This window comes from Nerophis lumbriciformis, linkage group LG02 (assembly GCF_033978685.3).
Source record: "Nerophis lumbriciformis linkage group LG02, RoL_Nlum_v2.1, whole genome shotgun sequence".
NCBI classification, from domain to species: Eukaryota; Metazoa; Chordata; class Actinopteri; order Syngnathiformes; family Syngnathidae; genus Nerophis; species Nerophis lumbriciformis.
The window spans coordinates 55617325-55642521 of NC_084549.2; the positions used below are offsets into that span (position 1 = coordinate 55617325).

General features: G+C 39.7%; 2 protein-coding genes across 2 annotated transcripts in view; both read right to left on the reverse strand.

Moving 5' to 3' along the window:
* Positions 1–2051, reverse strand: part of piezo1 (piezo type mechanosensitive ion channel component 1 (Er blood group)) — a 237591-nt gene extending 235540 nt beyond the window's left edge. The window contains exon 1 of the mRNA XM_072916588.1: positions 1768–2051. The gene's annotated coding sequence lies outside the window, so the exon portion shown is untranslated. The remainder of the gene's footprint in view (positions 1–1767) is intronic.
* Positions 2052–13182: 11131 nt separating this feature from the next.
* On the reverse strand, positions 13183–24818 carry aprt (adenine phosphoribosyltransferase). The gene is made up of 5 exons (XM_061969983.2): positions 24641–24818; positions 20308–20411; positions 19500–19633; positions 17789–17867; positions 13183–13771 (listed from the first exon to the last, which is right to left on the reverse strand). Exons 1-5 carry the CDS (start codon positions 24751–24753, stop codon positions 13632–13634), a joined length of 570 nt encoding a protein of 189 aa, XP_061825967.1. The 5' UTR covers positions 24754–24818; the 3' UTR covers positions 13183–13631.
* Between the last annotated feature and the right edge of the window lie 379 nt (positions 24819–25197).

Below are 25197 nucleotides of genomic sequence, written 5' to 3' on the forward strand. Positions count from 1 at the left end.
CTTCAACTGCGAGCAAGGGTCGTCGTTAGTTGCCGTTAACATATATTTTTTTATAAAACAGTGTGTGCACCAATAAGTTACCTATGTAGAACATTTTAAATCCCAGAAAATGTTCCCCTCTTTTCTTTGAGCCTGTTGAATTTAACCCACATATTTAAACTGCGCGTTTTTACTGCGAGAACCTGACGGTTTTGCCACGGAGAGCGTGCTGTGCTGCCTTGTGTTGTACAAAACTATCCATGCATGTAAAACGTAGCCACTGGTCGCATTAGCGAATAGCCGCTAGAGATAAGGTTTGTGCGACACCTGGCAAAAATGTTGTAATCACTAGGCTTGAAGCATGTTCATTCAGTTGTTTAAATTTTGGGGGGAAAAAAAGACATCACACCAAATTTTACTCATTTCAAATGGCAATGCTCTGGCTTTAAGAAACACTAGAAGAAATCAGGATGATAAATTGTGGTAGAGCATGGGTGTCAAACTCTGGCCCGTGGGCCAAATTTGGCCCTTGAGGCAATATCAAATTAACATTAGAGCTGGCCCGCCGGTGTTATACAGCGGCATCGCATTCACCGCTAATACTCATACTTGCCGAGACTCCCGAATTTCAGTGCCCCTCCCGAAAATCTCCCGGGGCAATCATTCTCCCAAATTTCTCCCGGTCAACAATTATTGGGGGCGTGCCTTAAAGGCACTGCCTTCAAGGTCCTCTACAACCTGCCGTCACGTCAGCTTTTCCTCCATACAAACAGCGTGCCGGCCCAGCCACATATTACATGCAGCTTTTACACACACATAAGTGAATGCAAGGCATACTTGATCAACAGCACATACAGGTCACACGGAGGGTGGCCGTATAAACAACTTTAACACTGTTACAAATATGCGTCACACTGTGAACCCACACCAAACAAGAATGACAAACACGTTTCGGGAGAACATCCGCACCGTAACACAACAGAACAAATACCCAGAACCCCTTGCAGCACTAGCTCTTCCGAGACTCTACAATATACACCCCCGCTACCACCAAACCCCGCCCCCCCAACCAAGTTAATGTTGATATTTACCTCAGAAGGCTGCAAATAGAAAAGAGGCATTCAATTTTTTTATTAAAATTTTATTTAACATACCATTGATGTGTTTTTGTTTGTTTTTTTAAAGAGATTTTGCACTATTAAGTTATATAAGTGTTGCTTGTTCCATATTCAGTGTTAAAGCAAATCAGTGTAGCAAACTGAGCAATAATTAACGTTTTATCCATGCACTTTCTCTTGCTACTTCAAGGCTTGAATGTTTGATTCATTCATTATTTTATTTTCAAATGTATTATTAGCCTGTGGAAAAAGTTTATTTTGATATTTACCTCAGAAGGCTGCAAATAGAAAAGAGGCATTCAATTTTTATTTAAATTGTATTTGATATGCCATTGATATGTTTTTATTATTATTATCATTATTTGAAACTGGATTTTGCATGTCACTATAAAGTTATATAAGCCTTGCTTGTTCAATATTCAATGCAAAACTTGTTTGGGTCCCTATTAAAAGGTTAATTTGTTCAACCTTGGCCCGCGGCTTTGTTCAGTTTTAAATTTTGGCCCACTCTGTATTTGAGTTTGACACCCCTGTGGTAGAGTGTCATTTTTACATCAAGAAGAATGAAACAGTTACAGAATCACCTTGTCGATTTTAATTTCCGAAACTAACACCTGCATCAGATTAAGTATATGTTTGTTAGTCTGCAGTTAAAATGGCGTGTTCATACCTTGGAAAGCTGTTGCACCAAGTGGATTGACCTGAATCATGGCTCCAACACGAGAGACGTCATTTGAAACCAAGGAGAGGATTATTTAACTTCTTCAAGAAGGTAAGTCATCATGCAATGCTTCTGAAGATGTCGATTGTTCACAGGCAGCTGTGTCTAAAATCTGGACCAAATACAAACATGGGAAAGTTGTAAAAAGGCAAGCATACTGGTAGACCAAGGAAACATCAAAGCGTCGAAACACAAAACTTAAAGCAATGTGTCTTGAAAACAGAAAATGTTCAAATGAACAAATGGAGTCACCGTCTGTGCCCGAACTGCCAGAAACCGCCTAAAAGAAACGTGATTTAAATACAGAAAAAACAAGGTTCCAATGGGCTAAGGCAGGGGTCGGCAACCCAAAATGTTGAAAGAGCCATATTGGACCAAAAATACAAAAACAAATCTGTCTGGAGCCGCAAAACAATTAAAAGCCATATTACATACAGATAGTGTGTCATGAGATATAAATTGAATTAAGAGGACTTAAAGGAAACTAAATGACCTCAAATATAGCTACAAATGAGGCATAATGATGCAATATGTACATATAGCTAGCCTAAATAGCATGTTAGCATCGATTAGCTTGCAGTCATGCAGTGACCAAATATGTCTGATTAGCACTCCACACAAGTCAATAACATCAACAAAACTCACCTTTCATGCACAACGTTAAAAGTTTGGTGGACAAAATGAGACAGAAAAAGAAGTGGCATAAAACACGTCCTAGAAAGTCGGAAAAAGTTGTACATGTAAACAAACGGTGAGTTCAAGTACCGCCAAAATTAGTAGGACAAAACGGCGCTCGCCAAATACTCGAATCAGTGAAGCATGTTTAATATAAACAGTGTGCTTTATAACAATTAGGGAGGCTTGTGTCATGTTTGTCCTCCTACAGAAACCATATTAAAACAAAAAATAAATCCCCCCCCCCCTCATCTTTTTCCATTTTTCATACATTTTTTAAAAAGCTCCAGAGAGCCACTAGGGCGGCGCTAAAGCGGCTCTAGAGCCGCGGGTTGCCGACCCCTGGGCTAAGGAAAAGCTATCGTGGACCATGGATGAAAGTCACATTCAGTTATGAATTGCAAACCTGCATTGGACAAGGTGATGATGCTGCAACTTTAGCTTGGTGCCGTTCCAGTGAGATTTATGAAGACGACTGCCTGAAGAAAACATGCATATTTCCATGGTCATTGGTGATATTGACCTTCATGTCAGCTAATGGCACTGGGGAAATGGCTGTCGTTACAATTTTTGAATAAATGCACAAATTTACATTTTGGACACTTTTCTAATTCCATCAGAAAGGATGTTTGAGGATGACGACATAATTTTCAAGATGATAATGCATCTTGCCGTAAAGCAGAAACTGTAAAAAGGTCAATTTCATGGCCTGTAAATAGTCCGGATATCAACCCAAATTAAAATCCATCCATCCATCCATCCATCTTCTTCCGCTTATCCGAGGTCGGGTCACAGGGACAGCAGCCTAAGCAGGGAAGCCCAGACTTCCCTCTCCCCAGCCACTTCGTCCAGCTCTTCCCGGGGGATCCCAAAGCATTCCCAGGCCAGCCGGGAGACATAGTCTTCCCAACATGTCCTGGGTCTTCCCTGTGGCCTCCTACCGGTCGAACGTGCCCTAAACACCTCCCTAGGGAGGCGTTCGGGTGGCATCCTGACCAGATGCCCAAACCACCTCATCTGGCTCCTCTCGATGTGGAGGAGCAGCGGCTTTACTTTGAGTTCCCCCCGGATGACAGAGCTTCTCACCCTATCTCTAAGGGAGAGCCCCGCCACCCAGCGGAGGAAACTCATTTCGGCCGCTTGTACCCGTGATCTTGTCCTTTCGGTCATAACCCAAAGCTCATGACCATAGGTGAGGATGGGAACGTAGATCGACCGGTAAATTGAGAGCTTCGCCTTCCGGCTCAGCTCCTTCTTCACCACAACGGATCGATACAGCGTCCGCATTACTGAAGACGCCGCACCGATCCGCCTGTCGATCTCACCATCCACTCTTCCCTCACTCTTGAACAAGACTCCGAGTTACTTGAACTCCTCCACTTGGGGCAGGGTCTCCTCCCCAACCCGGAGATGGCACTCCACTCCACCCTTTTCCGGGCGAGAACCATGTTGGAGTCATATCATGGACCATTTTCTCCAATTTCCAGCACATATTTTCATTTGGGCACTGAGGAAACAGTGCCCAAATGAAAATATGTGCTGGAAATTGGAGAAAATGGTCCATATGACTCCAACCTGCAAAGCTGATCTGACAACAGTCATTAGGGGAAGTTGGAACAAGATTGATCAAGAGATCTGTTTGTCCCAAGTTAAGTCAATGCCTCAGAAGCCCGAGGTGGTGCAACAAAATACTAGTGGTGTGTTTTTTTAATTTCATGATCCTAAAAGTTTTTCCTCAGACACGAGTGAGTCAATAACTTTTTCCACTCTTCTTGATGTAAAAATCAAACTGTTGCTGAATACCACCATTTTATTAATTTCAGTTGCCTTTTGAAATGACCATAGTTTTCTATCATGTCTGCTTTTTTTTTAATACAAAACTAAACAAGTGAACATCATCTAAGTCTGGTGATTCTATATTTGTGTCCAGTGGTTCTAAGGGTTTGGTTTTTTTTGTCCGCCATAGACGGCCACCAACACACTCAACTACAGGTGTGAATTATCACATGGCAGAAGTGTGGACTCGAGCCACATGACTTGGACTCGAGTCACACTCGAGTCATGAATTTGATGACTTTAGACTCGACTTGACAAAATGTAAAGAGACTTGCAACTCGACTTAGACTTTAACATCAATGACTTGTGACTTCACTTGGACTTGAGCCTTTTGACTTGACATGACTTGCCACTTTCCCCAAAATCCAAAGCTTAAAAAGTTATTTGGGAGCGCTCCGTATTTTTTATTTTCTTCGTCTGTGTCTATCAGCGTGTTATTCCTGTCAGCTGGTGTGCTCTCAGTACAATAGCCAATCAAATTAGATCTACGTTGTTTTCATCACACAGCATTCATCCAATCAAATTGCAGTACAACCAATGAACAAGAGTTGTCCAACAACGTGCCAGTGAGAAACAATTACGGTATGCCAAAGTTGGTTTCGTTCGGGTATAAAAACTACGACTTGTTCAACAAAAAACGAACTGCCGTATGCAAATCACGCAGTTCAAATATTACAGACGGAGACGCAACAACTTCCAACTTCGTTCGACATTTGAAGTTTCACAAAGAAGGGTAAGTTTTGAATGTAAGATAACGTTTATTGGCTAAGTAACTTGACTTTTATTTGCTGTGTAGTTAAATCAGTGAGGCTGCAAACTCACTGCTAACGTTATAACCATAGACATCTTATAAGTAGACGCAGCATGGAGCGCTACTGCCTACAGGCGCGGACGAGACGCGTGGCCGCCATCTTGGAGTGGTGATCCGCTCCACTCAGTGCAATTCATTTGGCAGGAGCAATGAACTGTCAGCGCATTTAATTAATTTTACCTCACTGAATACCACTGATTTTCACCCCCTTTTTTGTCATACGTGTAGCTGTGATAACAGACACATGTTTTGGCGTGTTTTATTATTCATAGTTTGCTTAACAGTAATAGAATAATCTTATATGCTATAAATGACCAGACGTCCGAGATCAAAACTGGGAATATAATCCCAGAGAAGGGGGAAAAAACCAGGAAGCTATTTTTAAGTTGAAGAAACAATATGATTAGGTTATATATACATGCGTAAATCCTACATAAACAATGTATGAATACATTAGATATATGTATATATCTTAGGCAGGGGTGCCGAAAAGGGGGGGGTAAAGGAGACAGATTCTAGGGGCCCATGATGGAGGGGGGCCCAGAGAGGCCCCTAATGATGATGAAATTATAATACAGAAAAAATAATGACACTGTGTTGGGGGCCCTGTAAAGATTATTTTCATGGGGCCCAAAATCCCTAGCGGCGCCCCTGATCTTAGGGACCTATAGACTCTATCTCTGTTGCTTCAGCAGCAGAGAGTTTATTCTGTCTTGACACTTTGTATTGATATTTTCTATTATATTCTTCCCTTAAATGATAATGTTTGCAGTGATTGTTTTATATGTATTTTTTTTATGTAAGTCGCTTTGGATAAAAGCGTCTGCCAAATACTTAAATACAGGTAAAAGCCAGTAAATTAGAATATTTTGAAAAACTTGATTTATTTCAGTAATTGCATTCAAAAGGTGTAACTTGTACATTATATTTATTCATTGCACACAGACTGATGCATTCAAATGTTTATTTCATTTAATTTTGATGATTTGAAGTGGCAACAAATGAAAATCCAAAATTCCGTGTGTCACAAAATTAGAATATTACTTAAGGCTAATACAAAAAAGGGATTTTTAGAAATGTTGGCCAACTGAAAAGTATGAAAATGAAAAATATGAGCATGTACAATACTCAATACTTGGTTGGAGCTCCTTTTGCCTCAATTACTGCGTTAATGCGGCGTGGCATGGAGTCGATGAGTTTCTGGCACTGCTCAGGTGTTATGAGAGCCCAGGTTGCTCTGATAGTGGCCTTCAACTCTTCTGCGTTTTTGGGTCTGGCATTCTGCATCTTCCTTTTCACAATACCCCACAGATTTTCTATGGGGCTAAGGTCAGGGGAGTTGGCGGGCCAATTTAGAACAGAAATACCATGGTCCGTAAACCAGGCACGGGTAGATTTTGCGCTGTGTGCAGGCGCCAAGTCCTGTTGGAACTTGAAATCTCCATCTCCATAGAGCAGGTCAGCAGCAGGAAGCATGAAGTGCTCTAAAACTTGCTGGTAGACGGCTGCGTTGACCCTGGATCTCAGGAAACAGAGTGGACCGACACCAGCAGATGACATGGCACCCCAAACCATCACTGATGGTGGAAACTTTACACTAGACTTCAGGCAACGTGGATCCTGTGCCTCTCCTGTCTTCCTCCAGACTCTGGGACCTCGATTTCCAAAGGAAATGCAAAATTTGCATGGTTGGGTGATGGTTTGGGGTGCCATGTCATCTGCTGGTGTCGGTCCACTCTGTTTCCTGAGATCCAGGGTCAACGCAGCCGTCTACCAGCAAGTTTTAGAGCACTTCATGCTTCCTGCTGCTGACCTGCTCTATGGAGATGGAGATTTCAAGTTCCAACAGGACTTGGCGCCTGCACACAGCGCAAAATCTACCCGTGCCTGGTTTACGGACCATGGTATTTCTGTTCTAAATTGGCCCGCAAACTCCCCTGACCTTAGCCCCATAGAAAATCTGTGGGGTATTGTGAAAAGGAAGATGCAGAATGCCAGACCCAAAAACGCAGAAGAGTTGAAGGCCACTATCAGAGCAGCCTGGGCTCTCATAACACCTGAGCAGTGCCAGAAACTCATCGACTCCATGCCACGCCGCATTAACCCAGTAATTGAGGCAAAAGGAGCTTCAACCAAGTATTGAGTATTGTACATGCTCATATTTATCATTTTCATACTTTTCAGTTGGCCAACATTTCTAAAAATCCCTTTTTTGTATTAGCCTTAAGTAATATTCTAATTTTGTGACACACGGAATTTTGGATTTTCATTTGTTGCCACTTCAAATCATCAAAATTAAATGAAATAAACATTTGAATGCATCAGTCTGTGTGCAATGAATAAATATAATGTACAAGTTACACCTTTTGAATGCAATTACTGAAATAAATCAAGTTTTTCAAAATATTCTAATTTACTGGCTTTTACCTGTGTATATATAAACACCTGAAAGTCTTTATATCAGCTAAAACCACCAATCTGTTTCACTGGATTCAGAACAAAACCAAATTCTGTTTTACCCAACAATGTTAGTATTTGAATATTGTTACTTGAAGACTTATTCCTGGTTACAATTATACTGTTAAGAAATTATTGTCTTATACTTTGCCTAAAATGAGAATGCATCATAATCAGTGGCAGCTGGTGAATTTTGTTTTAGGTGGGGTTGAAAGTTTGTAAACCAAACCCCTGTAGGAGGGTCATCCTCCCCCAGAAGATTTATTTGTGATTTTCACATACAAATATTCAAGATCTTTGCTCCTTCTCAACTCTGTGGTAATAGTATTTTCATAAAATACAACCAATAGTACGTTAATGTTAAATCTTACTTGTGAAAAGTAATCCCCCGATTCCTATTTTCAACAGTCCGCTCATTTGAGCAGGAAAACGCTGAACACCAGCCCAGCATCTTTGTTTTCTACCTGTCAACTGTCAGTTTAGGCTGCTCGCCGGCTCCTCATCACCACTTCAAGATGGCGGCCAAATTGCTCAAGTCACAGCAACCAATGCTGCGTCTACTTATAAGATGTCTATGGTTATAACTTCATTGCAAACACGGCAATCTGTTGCGTCCACTGCAGTTCGCTACCTTATTCATACTTTTTGTCAAGTGATTTTTTTTAAGCAGGGTTTCATGAGGTACCTACACATAACGTTACGTTAGTCAATGTATCACACACAGTAACATAACGTTAGTCAATGTATCACACACAGTAACATAACGTTAGTCAATGTATCACACACAGTAACGTAACGTTAGACGGCGGTCAGCAGCACCGCGTATTTTAGCCACCTACAAAAAGACAAACATAGTCAAATAAAGGTCAGTTAAAATGTATACTATATTAAGAATATGTGTACATATTGCAGAGGGCCCTGACATCTAAAAAGTACAACTCTGTTCATTGTTATGTTCATGTATTTGTTATGTTTTTCATGTGTACGCACACATCAACACACATACAGTATGAGATGAGATCAATGAGATAAGGTAAGAACAGGATAGAAACTGCTGTGGAACTAGTTACAATGCAATATGCCATGGAAATACAATGTTAACACTTGTGCAAATAAGTACTGTTGCACTTGTTTTTTCAAATGTGTTTATTCTGTAAAGGAATGAGTTACATGTTTAAAATGACTGGTTAGTAGTGCTATTTTGAAGTGCAATGTCACCACTATCTTTTTCCCTGCAATTTCAAACGCACTTGTTTTAATAAATAAATACAGCGTTTTAAAAGCATACACAATCTGTGTAAATACATTAGTCTGTGGTTAAAAGGACTTGAAAGTACTCGAAACTCAAAATGCAGGACTTGGGACTTGACTTGAAACTTTCCAGTCTTGACTTTGGACTTGACTCGGACTTGCCTGTCTTGACTCGGGACTTGACTCGAGACTTGAGGGCAAAGACTTGAGACTTACTTGTGATTTGCAAAGCAATGACTTGGTCCCACCTCTGTCACATGGCACAATGAGCATTTACAGAAATAATGTATAAGGAGGGCACTTATATATTTAATTGAACACGTTGAAACAAATCCAATGTAGGCAAAGGTATGCGAAGATGCTCTCAAAACAATTGCCTTGCCAATTGTGGGAATGAGATATTTTTAAGTGTTCTTTTTTAATCCACAATCATGTTTAAATCAGCTAGTATGTTCCTATGTAGTGTCTCTTCTCGTGATCTCTGTGCTTTTATCTTACGTTCGTTAGTAAACTCTTTGTTTTGTTGTCCTGTTGGTCGGCTCACAGAGCTGTTTTGGCAAGTTGTTATCTGTTTTCAAGGCCTGGGCGAGAGGGGCTGTTTTCGTGCTGAATAGGCGGTCTCTTTTTGTTTGGATTTAGACCTCTTCTTGCTTTGATTGATTGATTGATTGAAACTTGTATTAGTAGATTGCACAGTACAGTGCATCCAGCCATCCATTTTCTACCGCTTGTCCCGTTTGGGACTGCATTCGGGCGGAAGGCGAGGTACACCCTGGACAAGTCGCCACCTCATCACAGGGCCAACACAGATAGACAGACAACATTCACACTCACATTCACACACTAGGACCTACATATTCCATACAATTGACCACTAAATGGTAACACCCGAATAAGTTTTTCAACTTGTTTACATCGGGGTCCACATTAATCAATTCATGGTACAAATATATACTATCAGCATAATACAGTCATCACACAAGTTAATCATCAAAGTATATACATTGAATTATTTACAATCCGGGGGGGTTAGGTTGCTATCAGCATATTTCAGTCATCAACAATTATATCATCTAGAAATGGACATTGAAACAGTGTAGGTCTGACTTGGTAGGATATGTACAGCGAGCAGAGAACATAGTGAGTTCAGAAAGCATGAGAACAAGTGTATACATTTGATCATTTACATTTGATTATTTACAATCCGGGGAGGTGGGATGTGGTGGGGGGAGGGTGTTAGTCTAGGGTTGTAGTTGCATGGAGGTGTTGTTTTAGTGCGGTTTTGAAGGAGGATAGAGATGCACTTTCTTTTACACCTGTTGGGAGGGCATTCCATATTGATGTGGCATAGAAGGAGAATGAGTTAAGACCTTTGTTAGATCGGAATCTGGGTTTAACGTGGTTAGTGGAGCTCCCCCTGGTGTTGTGGTTATGGCGGTCATTTACATTATGGAAGTAGTTTGACATGTACTTCGGTATCAGGGAGGTGTAGCGGATTTTATAGACTAGGCTCAGTGCAAGTTGTTTTACTCTGTCCTCCACCCTAAGCCAGCCCACTTTGGAGAAGTGGGTAGGAGTGAGGTGGGATCTGGTGTGGAGGTCTAGAAGTAACCTGACTAGCTTGTTCTGGGATGTTTGGAGTCTTGATTTGAAGGTTTTGGAGGTGCTGGGGTACCAGGAGGTGCATGCGTAATCGAAAAAGGGTTGAATGAGAGTTCCCGCTAGAATCTTCATGGTGCTTTTGTTGACCAGAGAGGAGATTCTGTAGAGAAATCTAGTTCGTTGGTTGACCTTTTTGATTACCTTTTATCACAGGAAAGGTTAGCCTCTAGTATGCTGATGCTATTGTCGCGTTGTAAGGGCCGGTCTCCTAAAGCTTTAGTAAAACTTGGCCAAGAACTATTCTGTCTCGGTGGTCCTTCTTACTTAACATATATGTCATCCAAAAGAATTTGGGATTGACCAGTGTGTTTTTTCCCCGAGATGAAGACTGGTCGCGTGCAACACATTCCTCCAAGTTTTTTCAGATATACATATGTTCATCATATACGTTTTTCAGCTTCAATATACGCCCGTTTTTTGAACAGGAGTTTGTTTCGATTTGGCAGTTATCTAATAAAGTGGTGATATGAGGAGAAAACAACCCGCGTTTTCACAAATGTGTATACGCTCTTGATTTCAGAAACTATTGTATTACATATTTTAGGTCTGGAGACTTACGACGTCGCTCCAATCCACCTGCATATTCACCCTACTCAGCACTTGGATAAAGTTGAGAAGTGAAACATCTTGTCAGATAACCTACTCAGTCCAGTCAGAATCAAGTCAATGCCCTGAGTGCATACAGGATTATATTGAAGTGGTGGCTGGTCATTTAGTGCTGTATATTAAAGAAGGCTATAAGGAGGCTGTATATACAAACCCCGTTTCCATATGAGTTGGGAAATTGTGTTAGATGTAAATATAAACGGAATACAATGATTTGCCAATCCTTTTCAACCCATATTCAATTGAATGCACTACAAAGACAAGATATTTGATGTTCAAACTCATAAACTTTTTTTTTGCAAATAATAATTAACTTAGAATTTCATGGCTGCAACATGTGCTAAAGTAGTTGGGAAAGGGCATGTTCACCACTGTGTTAAATGGCCTTTCCTTTTAACAACACTCAGTAAACGTTTGGGAACTGAGGAGACACATTTTTTAAGCTTCTCAGGTGGAATTCTTTCCCATTCTTGCTTGATGTACAGCTTAAGTTGTTTAACAGTCCGGGGGTCTCCGTTGTGGTATTTTAGGCTTCATAATGCGGCACACATTTTCAATGGGAGACAGGTCTGGACTACAGGCAGGCCAGTCTAGTACCCGCACTCTTTTACTATGAAGCCACGTTGATGTAACACGTGGCTTGGCATTGTCTTGCTGAAATAAGCAGGGGCGTCCATGGTAACGTTGCTTGGATGGCAACATATGTTGCTCCAAAATCTGTACGTACCTTTCAGCATTAATGTCGCCTTCACAGATGTGTAAGTTACCCATGCCTTGGGGACTCATACACCCCCATACCATCACAGATGCTGGCTTTTCAACTTTGTGCCTATAACAATCCGGATGGTTCTTTTCCTCTTTGGTCCGGAGGACACGACAACCACAGTTTCCAAAAACAATTTGAAATGTGGACTCGTCAGACCACAGAACACTTTTCCACTTTGTATCAGTCCATCTTAGATGAGCTCAGGCCCAGCGAAGCCGATGGCGTTTCTGGGTGTTGTTGATAAACGGTTTTCGCCTTGCATAGGAGAGTTTTAACTTGCACTTACAGATGTAGCGACTAACTGTAGTTACAGACAGTGGGTTTCTGAAGTGTTCCTGAGCCCATGTGGTGATATCCTTTACACACTGATGTCACTTGTTGATGCAGTACAGCCTGAGGGATCGAAGGTCACGGGCTTAGCTGCTTACGTGCAGTGATTTCTCCAGATTCTCTGAACCCTTTGATGATATTACAGACCGTAGATGGTGAAATCCCTAAATTCCTTGCAATTTCTGGTTGAGAAAGGTTTTTCTTAAACTGTTCAACAATTTGCTCACGCATTTGTTGACAAAGTGGTGACCCTTGCCCCATCCTTGTTTGTGAATGACTGAGCATTTCATGGAATCTACTTTTATACCCAATCATGGCACCCACCTGTTCCCAATTTGCCTGTTCACCTGTGGGATGTTCCAAATAAGTGTTTGATGAGCATTCCTCAACTTTATCAGTATCTATTGCCACCTTTCCCAACTTCTTTGTCACGTGTTGCTGGCATCAAATTCTAAAGTTAATGATTATTTGCAAAAAAAAAATGTTTATCAGTTTGAACATCAAATGTGTTGTCTTTGTAGCATATTCAACTGAATATGGGTTGAAAATGATTTGCAAATCATTGTATTCCGTTTATATTTACATCTAACACAATTTCCCAACTCATATGGAAACGGGGTTTGTACTACAGAATCCTTTTAGACCACCTGGTGGTTTTTCTTTAAAGACTGCCTGACCAAGCACTTAATAAAAAAGTTCCAATAATTAAGCCTTGAGGGCTACAAAGGTATTTTACTTTTTTTCAGCATTAGCAAACGGCAAGAAATGTTGTTATCTTGGAGGTGTTTGGGCTTGTAATGCTGGAAAATGTTTAAATGATTGTGAGCGTTCACACAATTAATTAATTAATTAATTAATTAATTAGGGATCATGACTTTTTTCGTCCCAACAGCAGGGAGAGCTACTAGATAACGTTTTGTACAGCGGGAGAAGCTTTTAATAATAATAATAATAATTTTAAAAAAAGAAGAAGGATTACATGTCTTTTATTTAAAGTGTACACAAGATGAATACAGTAGATGACATTATTACAAGCTTGCTAAAATACACTTTAAGTGACATGTGGAATAAGCAAGATGCAGTTAAAGGCCTTAGCTACAAACAGTATTAGCGATGAATTCTCTGCATTTCAAGGAATTAGTACTTGCAACATTCTACTACTGATGTTAAGAATTAATAAATGTATCTTAACAATTGCTAATGCACTCTTTCTTTTGATTTGATTCTCTACATTCTTTACAACAGTTTCAGTTAGCCCATAAAAGAAAATATGAAATCACAGTGCATTTCAAACAAAGGAATGGGCAGCATTTTACTTTTTTAATAACATTTTAAAAACCATATGGCTTTTTCTTTTTTTTACTTTGGTGCGGTGAAGTATGCTTGAAATGGCATGGAATGGCAGGCACGCACCTGTGATCAGTACTGAACCAGAGAGACGACCCTGTGTGGTTTCAGCCGGTCGATACCTTTTAGCTCCGTCAGTTCAATAACTACCAAGCAGCCTTGCACCTCTGCACGTCGTTTCTTCATCAGCTCACATGCCGCAAAAAGAGTACCTAAAGCACAAACACAATCTAAAATTAGAAACCAAAATACAGTCTGTTGAGTAATGCAGTTTGCAAATTTTTCAGCTTCCTGTAAAATGTTAGAGATGTGGTAAGAAATTGTGTCCTCATACACTGAACAAAAATATACATAATATATAATAATACATAATACTTTTGTTTTTGCTCCTGTTTTTCATGAGTTGAATTCAAAGATCTAAAACATTTACTATATACGCAAAAGACCTATTCCCCTCAAATATTGTTCACAGATCTATATAAATCTGTATTAGTGAGTATTTCGTCTTTGCCAAGATAATCCATCCCACCTCACAGGTGTGCCATATCAAGATGCTGATTAAACAGCATGATTAGTGCACAGGTGTGCCTTAGGCTGCCCGCAATAAAATGCCACTCTGAAATGTCCAGTTTTATCATACACCAAAAATTTTGAGGGAGCGTGCAGTTAGCATGCTGACGGCAGGAATGTCCACTAGAGCTGTTGTCCGTGAATTGAATGTTCATTTCTCTACCATAAGCAGTCTCCGAAGGCGTTTCAAAGAGTTTGGCAGTACATCCAACCAGCCTCACAGTAGCAGACTACATGTAACCACACCAGCCCAGGAGCTCCACGTCTAGCAGGTGCACCGTCTGAGACCAGCCACCCGGACAGCTGCTGCAACAATTGGTTTGCATAACCTAAGAATTTCTACACAAACTGTGAGAGACCATCTCAGGGAAGCTCATCCACATGTTCATCATCGAAACAGACTTGATTGGGCAAATGCTCATATTCAATGGCGTCTGGCACGATGGAGAGGTATTCTCTTCACGGATGAATCCCGGTTTTCACTGTTCAGGGCAGATGGCAGACAGCGTAGCGTGTGTGGGAGAACGGTTTGCTGATGTCAACGTTGCGAATTACGGTATGGGTATGTTATGGACAACGAACGCAAGTGCATTTTATTGATGGCATTTTGAATGCACAGAGATACCGTGACGAGATCTTGAGGCCCATTGTTGTCAATCACCCGAGACCATCACTTCATGTTGCAGCACGACAATGCAAATCTGTTTATTTTCTCCGACAATCGATGCACTTCAGAATATTCTGTTGTTTCAATTTGTGAAGCAAATAAACAGTCTCCTCTCCATTACAATTGTTGCTACGGTTTTAATGAATGGTATCTGCTTCCGTGTCGTATCCCGCATGTTGAAACTGGAGCATGCCCGATACAAAGGGTCCTCTCCGGTCACACACACCCCCTTTAGAGATCTGGTTTCTAATCGCATAATCCAGGTGTGTTCGTCCGACTTTTCGAAAACCGAACACGATCGAATTGAGTTGTTTCCATGGGCTGTCGGAGGCTTATTTAGAGCCGAACTGTTTGAGAAATTGGACTTATTTAGTGCCTTGACAAAAATATAAGTGGGGGTTCGGAAACCAGTTACTTTTCTAAAAAATGTCATAAACATCAATTAAATTACTCTGTTATCGCGAAAAAGACCCTAGCCTTCTTCTTGGCTCGTCCGTTTTTTGACGTGTACATGGGTTTTGGATTTGTAACCATGTTTTCTGACCATAAACCTCTGACCTTCCTCAGCAGCCTGTAGTCACCTGACCAGCGGCTAACGCACCAGGCTTCACTGCTCCAAGCTTAAACTCAAGATTCCGCACACAATGTGGCGGCAGATGCCCTATCTTGGGCGCATTGAGGTACAATCCTACTTTTCATATTACCTGTATTCCTTATTGTAGACGTCCCGGTGAGCACTGGTTTTTTTTTTGGCTTGTTTGCCCTACTACATGAGGGTTTACGCCAAAAGTGAATACCTGCTATTTCTATACTCATGACTTAAACTGCGCAGAAAGTTCTCTGCTCTGCGCAAGGGATCACGGGAGATTCTCAGACCAGCCCATTTATAGAGCCAAAAAAAACCAACACATTAATGGGAATACTTAAAGATCTTGTTTGATACAGTCCCCCACCAGGGCATTATTGCTAGCATTTTGAAACCGAAATACTATACAGTATTTACAATGCCATTACATCTCTAGTAAGGACAGAAAGGACAAATTATTTTTCTCCGCTGGGTGGCTGCGTTTTCACTTTAAGGGTGAAAAGTTTTGTCATCCAGGAAGAACTGGTGCTCCTCCACAAGGCGGAATCTAGTCAGAATGCCCCCTGGACGCCTCCCTGGGGGGGGGGGGAGTGTTCAGGGCTCGTTCGACTAGCAAGAGGCCTCTGGGAAAACCCAGGACTCGAGGTTTATCAACTGGCCTTGGAGCGCCTTGGGATCTCCAAGAGCAGCTAGACAAAGTAATCAGAGCCCGGAAGATAATGGATGAAGACACGCATGCACGCACAAAGAGACAGAGAGAATGTGGAATTACAGAAAAAGTACACATTTTGGAACATTAATATGAATCTCGAACATGTCAAAAATCTAAAAAAAAATTAATCGATATGAAATCAATATGAAATATGAAATGAACATCCACATTTCGATGTCTGGTCCCTAAGCCCTTCGGCTCTTGAAACGGCGGCCCTCTTCATTATGTCTTACTCCCTTAAATGTATTATTTTATTCAATTAATGACGTTTTGGTTATTCAATACAATTGAATTGTTTTCATCCATCCATTTTCTACCCCTCGTCCCTTTTGGGGTTGCGGGAGCCTATCTTAGCTGCATTCGGGCGGAAGGCGGCATACACCCTGGACAAGTCGCCACCTCATCGCAGGGCCAACACAGATAGACAGACAACATTCACACTCACATACTAGGACCAAATTAGTGTTGCCAATCATCCTATCCCCAGGTGCATTTCTTTGGAGGTGGGAGGAAGCCGGAGTACCCGGAGGGAACCCACGCAGTCACAGGGAGAACATGCAAACTCCACACAGAAAGATCCAGAGCTCAGAACTCAGGACCTTCGTATTGTGAGGCACATGCACTAACCCCTGTTCCACCCTGCTGCCCTGAATCGTCTCATTATGTTGAAATATATTTCATTGTATTATTAGTTTATATTTATTTCATATCAGGTTACAGTGTCAGTAACATTTATTTTTTATTGTATTTCTCTGTTACATTTCAACATGTTGAGTCAGTCTGCTTTCAACCTGAGAGTCTTGTTTGGCTGTGAAAGAGCTAACACATGTCTCCATTTGTGATTAAACGACACTACAAGAATAAACCTCAGTTGCAAAATCCCATCTGTGTCCCTCGTCATCATCACCGCGCACCAGAACACAACACAGTGTAGTCGCCACACGCAAACCGCCCTCGCTACATTAGCGATTATTTACAATTTAAAATAAGGAAAAGGAAATATGAAACAATCCCTAAAAAGTGCAGCCCCTTTTAAAGGCTTCTTTATGCTACAGTATATGCAACCAATGACTATTTTGATAGTTGATTAGACATCGACCATCCTTACGATTAGTCGACTAATTAGATCATAAGGTACCTAATTAGTGGCTCTAATTTAGCCATTGGCTTTTGAATTAAGCTTGAGATATGACATGTCATAACGGCCGGCCTGGACATATTTGTTCCATAGTGGAGTAAACCCTCTTGCCAATCATACAGTCTCTTTGTTTCTGTGCTAGCATACACACACTGTGCCGCAAGTGAGCCACGTAAGGAGAAAACGCAAGGTAATGTAGTAGAAATTAGGAGTAAAAAAAAATGTTTCCAAAGTCAAATGCCACATCCCCGGTGTGAGAATATCTCGCCTCAAAAAGTAATGTACAAGATTCGCTGATCCACACAGATGAGGCAGTATGTCAAATGTCAAAAGTTACTGAAGTTTGCATCTTATTTGGAGTTTTATTTTCATGGTGCAAGGTGGCAGTTTTCACTGAACATGTGGCAGAAGAAATCACATATCACTTGACTATAAAGTGCTCATTAACTTGAGCGTGGGCTTTGACTTTGTATGAAATACCAGGTTTTTTTTCCTATTAAAAAAAACAAAACATTGACAAATTAAAAAATATATATACGAATAAAAACATTAATACCTCCAGTCGCCAGAAGGTCATCCAGAATCAAAATTTTTTGCCCTGGAGACACTGCATCCTCCTGGATCTCTGCTTCTGCCTTTGGATAACAGTAGAATGAATCATGTAGTTTGAAGAGTGTTGGAAAAACTTCAGGCAAACTTTCACACTTTTTATTCAAAAATGGTAAACTGTTAATAATAAATAAATAAAAAATAAGATACAATACAAAAACATTAAACTATCAAAAGACAAGTACAGCAAACTATTATTGTAGAGTGATTATTGTCAATTTATCTCTTAAGCTGCACTTTTGTGCCTTTTATTTCTTTATAGTCAAGCTCAGGGCCCAGGGACAAAATTTGGCTGGGGGCCGAAAGTTTTGCATTCAAAGTAACGTGCAGTGTACAGTACGTACACATACGTGAATTTTTATTTTTTTTTGTCATTAAAAAATACAATCCTGTGTGCTTACGGACTGTATACCTGCAGACTGTATTGATCTATATTGATATACCGTATTTTTCGGATTATAAATCGCAATTTTTTTCATTGTTTGGCCGGGGGTGCGACATATACTCCGGAGCGACTTATGTGTGAAATTATTAACACATTACTGTAAAATATCAAATAATATTATTTATCTAATTCGCGTAAGAGACGAAGCAAATGTCAGCAATCGTCACACACACGTCAACCAATAAGAATTCGGCGGGGACGGGTCATGGCAGAAGTGCATTGTGGGTCATGGGATGCTAACTGCTACTATGTCCGTAGCTATCAAAATGGATCATTTCTACATTGGCGGTAACTTATAAAAACTGAGAAGGGCTGAACAAAAATGGCACCGAAAAGGAAATCCTATACTGCAGATTACAAGCTGGACGTAGTGAAATATGCAGCAGAAAACAGTGATCGAGCAGCAGAAAGAAAGGAAGCGGCGCATACCAGGAGCGACAACGAGGAAGAAGATTTCATGGGATTTAGCGATCAGGATTGACAGATTGTTTGGTAAACGTATAGCATGTTCTATATGTTATAGTTATTTGAATGACTCTTACCATAATATGTTACGTTAACATACCAGGCACGTTCTTAGTTGGTTATTTGTGCGTCATACAACGTACACTTATTCAGCCTGTTGTTCACTATTCTTTATTTATTTTAAATTGCCTTTCAAATGTCTATTCTTGGTGTTGGATTTTATCAAATAAATTTCTCCCAAAAATGCGACTTATACTCGAATGCGACGCATATATGTTTTTTTCATTCTTTATTATGCATTTTTGGCCGGTGCGACGTATACTCCAGAGCGACTTATAATCCGAAAAATACGGTATAATGTAGGAACCATAATTATTAATAACAGAAAGAAACAACCGTTTTGTGCGAACGAGTGTGAATGAGTGTAAATGGAGGTTTTTTTGGGTTTCTGCACTAATTGTAAGTGTATCTTGTGTTTTTTTATGTTGATTTAATTTTTTTTTTTTTTAAATAAATTTAAAAAAAAAAAAAGTTTTTACATTTTTTTTATTTTTTCTTGTGCGGCCCGGTACCAATCAATCCACGGACCGGTACCGGGCCGTGGCCCGGTGGTTGGGAACCACTGGTTTGGATTGTTTATTTTGTCAAATGGCTGTTTTTTTATAATATCCACAAAGTTCAATGAGCAGGTTATGTTATGTGTGAACAGGTTTGTTGAATTTTTGGGGGGTGTGTTTCTTCTTCTTACCTTGCCATACTCCAAATCATAGGCCACAGACACAGTAGTTCCTGGCAGTTTTCCTTTCTTCCTGATCATGACAAAACCAATTCCCAGACGCTGAGCAAGAAGAGGTCCAAATAGGAAACCGCGAGCATCCAAACCTATTCAGTCAAATACATGCCGACACAAACACGCAAGTGGTACATTAATGACAGAGGGTAGAAAGAGTACTAATATAACTTAAAGTACAGTCACTTTTGTGAAGTCTTCCTCAAGTACAAGTAAAAAGTAGAGGTCTGAAAATCTACTCAACTCCATAAAGATGTCAGATCAGCAGGTGACAACGGATAAAGAGCCTCATAGCTAAAATGGCATCTCTTTGCTACCATTACATCAACATTTTTAACTGTTTTGTAGTTTCTGGTGGTTGCAGACTTTACTTTTTTGTGGCTACTAACTTATTAAGGGGTTTAATGAAAAATAGTCCAACATATAAGAGAAATTAAGGTCACTATTCATGTTGTGTTGAAAAAGTCTCAAACATTGAATGCTTTGAGCGCCATGGACACCCTTTGTATGTATATATTGTGTGAATGCTCTAAAGCAGTTATTGTGTGAAAGTTCACATATGTTATTCTACAACATTTTTCATATATGTAATATTGTTTTTATTATTCACAATCTATTGGTTATTGTTTTTATTCTGGCTTATCTTTGCACAATTCTCAACTGATTTATCGATCAAAGACCAAAATATTCATGCTATCTATCATCCTAAAATTTTAATTAAATCCTATAAAAGAGGCATATTAGATTAAGTTTGTAAGTTTCTTACCTACTATCAGATCGGCTTCCCAGCGATTGATTTTCACATGCTCTTCAAACAGGTCAATAACGGCCGTCAAAGCAGTGGGATCCTTCAGGATGGGGCATATATCTCTGCAGAACACACAACATTTACATTCTATTCCATTTATGGTAACATCTGTTAGTCCCTCTCGGATTTCGTCAGCTTTTTTGTGAATGTTGCAGCTTAAAATTCCTGAATTTGCAGCAGCTTTTTCTTAACAAAAACTATAACTCTCAGTCACAGCAGGTGAGAGAAGGACACTGTGTTGAGGAAATTAAAGCAACATGTAATATTTTTCTCTTCCGATGTACACTTTTTGTGTGGGACAAATGTATCTGTCTCCAATATAGTCCACACTTGTCGCCATCTAATCACAATGCGCTCTTAAACGCACGCCGAGACTGTAGGCTATGGAAGTGAAACTAGGGAAATGAAAGTAAAACGAAGCAAAAGGCGTTGTTTACTCCGAGGGAACATCTACTGGAGCAAGGTCCATGTAGTTGCTTTGCGCCATGTTTTCTCGAGCCAAACAGCAATGGTGTGCATGCGGCGACTTCGTTTCCAGGAAGTAAACAGTGTTGCCTAAAATGCATGGATAAATGACAGTATTTCGAGAATTAAAAATGTAAACAGCATTACTAACCTTCTGAAATTTTACCGTGGTTTATCATTATACCTTTTTTTTCTTTTTCTTTTTTGTTCTCTCCAGCCACTCAGGCAAATCATATTGTTGATGTCGAGGCCCATAACTGCTGTACAGATTTACTTTACAAAGGAGAAGTGTGGGATACTTCTCTTGTTGCCTTATTTGTATTTGACTTTATTAATATTATATATTATATAATATTAATGTTTGGCGCAGCCGGACTGCAGGAGGAGGGGATAGAAAGAAGAAAAAAAAGGAAGACGGAAGGGGAAATTTCAGGGACAAGAGGGGGATAAGACAAAGAGACAACAACAACAGAACAGCATCAGCAAATACGATATGTACAAATATGATACAAAAAGTGATAACCGAGGAGCCGTTAGTCAAGTAAATATTAAAAACACAGAAATGACAATGAACATTATTGCACTCCAAATGGAGCAATAAAAATTACAATAGAAATAGCACCAATGATAATGAATAATAACAATAGTTACCTCTGTTATCAACAATACAATTGTTTCAAATGCAACAATACATATATGTAATTATAACTTAAATTACAAAAGAAAGAAGATACATGGTGGGGAAGAAAGAGAAGTGAACTGTATTAACCTTGTAGATTGTTATAGTAACAATAGGTTAAGCTTTGTTAGTGTGCCGTGTTTTACCCAGGGGAACAACGTAAAAAAAGGTTTGATGAAACGTGAATATATGCCCGAGTGTATGTATGCATAAGTGCTTGTATATGTACAGTATGTGTATATGTATGTTTTTACAAAGAATGTACTGTATTTGTGTATGCATGTGGGAGCTTATGTACCTATGTAGTGAATGTACGTATGTATGTATGTATGTACAGTCGCGATCAAAAGTTTACATACACTTGTAAAGAACATAACGTCATGGCTGTCTTGAGTTTTCAATAATTTCTACAACTCTTAATTTTTTGTGATAGAGTGATTGGAGCACATACTTGTTCACAAAAAACATTCATGAAGTTTGGTTCTTTTATGAATTTATTATGGGTCTACTGAAAATGTGACTAAATTTGCTGGGTCAAAAGTATACATACAGCAATGTTAATATTTGGTTACATGTCCCTTGGCAAGTTTCACTGCAATAAGGCACTTTTGGTAGCCATCCACAAGCCTCTGGCAAGCTTCTACGACTTAAACAAGTTGAAAAAGTTATTCGGGTGTTACCATTTAGTGGTCAATTGTACGGAATACGTACTGAACTGTGCAATCTACTAATAAAAGTTTCAATCAATCAATCAATTCTGGTTGAATTTCTGACCACTCCTCTTGACAAAATGGTTGCAGTTCAGCTAAATGTGTTGGTTTTCTGACATGGACTAGTTTATTCAGCATTGTCCACATGTTTAAGTCAGGACTTTGGGAAGACCATTGTAAAACCTTAATTCTGGCCTGATTTAGCCATTCATTGACCACTTTTGACGTGTGTTTGGGGTCATTGTCCTGTTGGAACACCCAACTGCGCCCGAGGCCCAACCTCCGGGCTGATGATTTTAGGTTGTCCTGAAGAATTTGGAGGTAATCCTCCTTTTTCATTGTTCTATTTAAAGCACCAGTTCCATTGGCAGCAAAACAGGCCCAGAGCATGATACTATCACCACCAAGCTTGATGGTTAGGAATGGTGTTCCTGGGATTAAAGGCCTCACCTTTCCTCCTCCAAACATATTGTGGCCAAACAGCAAAATTTTTGTTTCATCTGACATCACATGGACAAAGATAAGACCTTCTGGAGGAAAGTTCTGTGGTCAGAATGAACTTTTACCAACTCAGAGGCGATGCAGCTGATCACCAGCTCAATATGTCAATATAGCAGCATAAGCTAGTTAGCTCCCTGTGATCATGGCGCCACTAAAAATAGTTTGTCTGCGTTAGTGCTTATAATAACAATATTTTAATTTTCCTGAGGGAACTCTCCAGAAGGAATCAATAAAGGACTATCTATCTATCTATCTATTGCTAATACTTGGTTAATATTAAGATCACACGATATAAATAGAGTATAGATGGCGCTTTTTGGATGTTTTTTGAGCATACGCCCATTCGCTACATTGTTAGCCATTTTGTACCTGCTAGATTTTACGACTTAGAATGCATAGAAAAAGAAAAAAAACATTTATAGTCGTGGGCAAAAGTTTACATACACTTGTAAAGAACATAATGTCATGGCTGTCTTGAGTTTCCAATAAGTTATACAACTCTTATTTTTTTGTAATAGAGTGATAGGAGCACATACTTGTTGGTCACAAAAAAACATTCACGAATTTGGTTCTTTTATGAATTTTTATGGGTCTACTGAAAATGTGACCAAATGTGCTGGGTCAAAAGTATACGTACAGCAATGTTAATATTTGGTTACATGTCCCTTGCCAAGTTTCACTGCAATAAGGCACTTTTGGTAGCCATCCACAAGTTTCTGGTTGAATTTTTGACCACTCGTCTTGACAAAATTGGTGCAGGTCAGCTAAATGTGATGCCAGATGAAACAAAAATTTAGCTGTTTGGCCACAATACCCAGCAAAATGTTTGGAGGAGAAAAGGTGAGGCCTTTAATCCCAGGAACACCATTCCTACCGTCAAGCATGGTGGTGGTAGTATTATGCTATGGGCCTGTTTTGCTGCCAATGGAACTGGTGCTTTACAGAGAGTAAATGGGACAATGAAAAAGGAGGATTACCTCCAAATTCTTCAGGACAACCTAAAATCATCAGCCCGGAGGTTGGGTCTTGGGCGCAGTTGGGCGTTCCAACAGGACAATGACCCCAAACACACGTCAAAAGTGGTCAAGGAATGGCTAAATCAGGCTAGAATTAAGGTTTTAGAATGGCCTTCCCAAAGTCCTGACTTAAACGTGTGGACAATGCTGAAGAAACAAGTCCATGTCAGAAAACCAACAAATTTAGCTGAATTTCACCAATTTTGTCAAGGAGTGGTCAAAAATTCAACCAGAAGCTTGTGGATGGCTACCAAAAGCGCCCAATTGTAACCAAATTTTAACATTGCTTTTTGACCCAGCAGATTTGGTCACATTTTCAGTCGACCCATAATAAATTCATAAAAGGAACAAACTTCATGAATATTTTTTGTGACCAACAAGTATGTGCTCCAATCACTCTATCACACAACAATAAAGAGTTGTAGAAATGATTGGAAACTCAAGACAGCCATGACATTTTGTTCTTTACAAGTGTATGTGTATAAAAATTTGTCAATTATGTTATTCGTTTGGATTCGTGTGATTTTACATGGGTGTATACGTTTAGAACAAACTATATTTGTTGTTACCTTTGGAAAGTTTTACCAGAAAGGGGAAGGTGCCGAGGAATTGATGGCCCAGGGCTCACGTCGCCTCTGGAGCGGTTATTTTGTAACAAGTTGCTGTTCTGACCTTGTCTCCCCACGAAACAAACGTGAGTTTTGATTAGACAGTAGACGTTCACGTATGAGCGCCGCTCAAAACAGAATGTTTAGGGAAGTTATGGAGGGGGGAAGAGAAAGATGTTTCGACGCTGCGTATAATTCATGGAAGGACTGACCAATTAAAATGATACATGAAACATTTACTAGTTTTCTGATTTACATACGGAAAACTCGTTGTGGCAAGTCCTGAAGAAATATGTCTGACAGCAAGATTACCTGAATAAAATGCCCCTCTTCGGAAAGTCTGGGACCGCATGGATACGGCTACGAAGCAGCTGGAGTTTAGATTCTGAACTTCCTTCCATTTGACAGTTTGTAGAGTTTTGCATGAGTTGTTGTAACTGTTACTATTCGAACGGTACCGGAATACCCGATCGTCCCACGCATGCGCGAAGAACACGTCACTTCCTAGACTTCCATTTAGTATTTTTTATTTTTTTTTATAAACCTTTATTTATAAATTTCAACATTTCCAACAGTTGATAAATAATAATCAAAGTAAGTACAAAAACAGTACAAAAACCGTACAAAACAGCACCAGGGGGTTGTAAATTCAAAGTAACTAAAATAGAATGCAATATATATATATATATATATATATATATATATATATATATATATATATATATATATATATATATATATATATATATATATATATATATATGCAGTCAGGGGAGGCAGGGGAGGCGGGCCTCACTTGCCATCATGGAAAGAAAAAAAATGTAAAAAGAAAAAAAATAATTAAATTGTTATATGTATCCAGTGATTAT

Bases quoted from the DNA above. Each gene is read 5' to 3' on its own strand.
- aprt (XM_061969983.2), bottom strand. From the start codon at position 24,753: ATGCAAAACTCTACAAACTGTCAAATGGAAGGAAGTTCAGAATCTAAA. The intron at 20,412-24,640 runs GTAATCTTGCTG...TGTGTTCTGCAG, and splicing joins AAGAGGGGCATTTTATTCAG to AGATATATGCCCCATCCTGA. The intron at 19,634-20,307 runs GTAAGAAACTTA...TTGACTGAATAG, and splicing joins GGAAGCCGATCTGATAGTAG to GTTTGGATGCTCGCGGTTTC.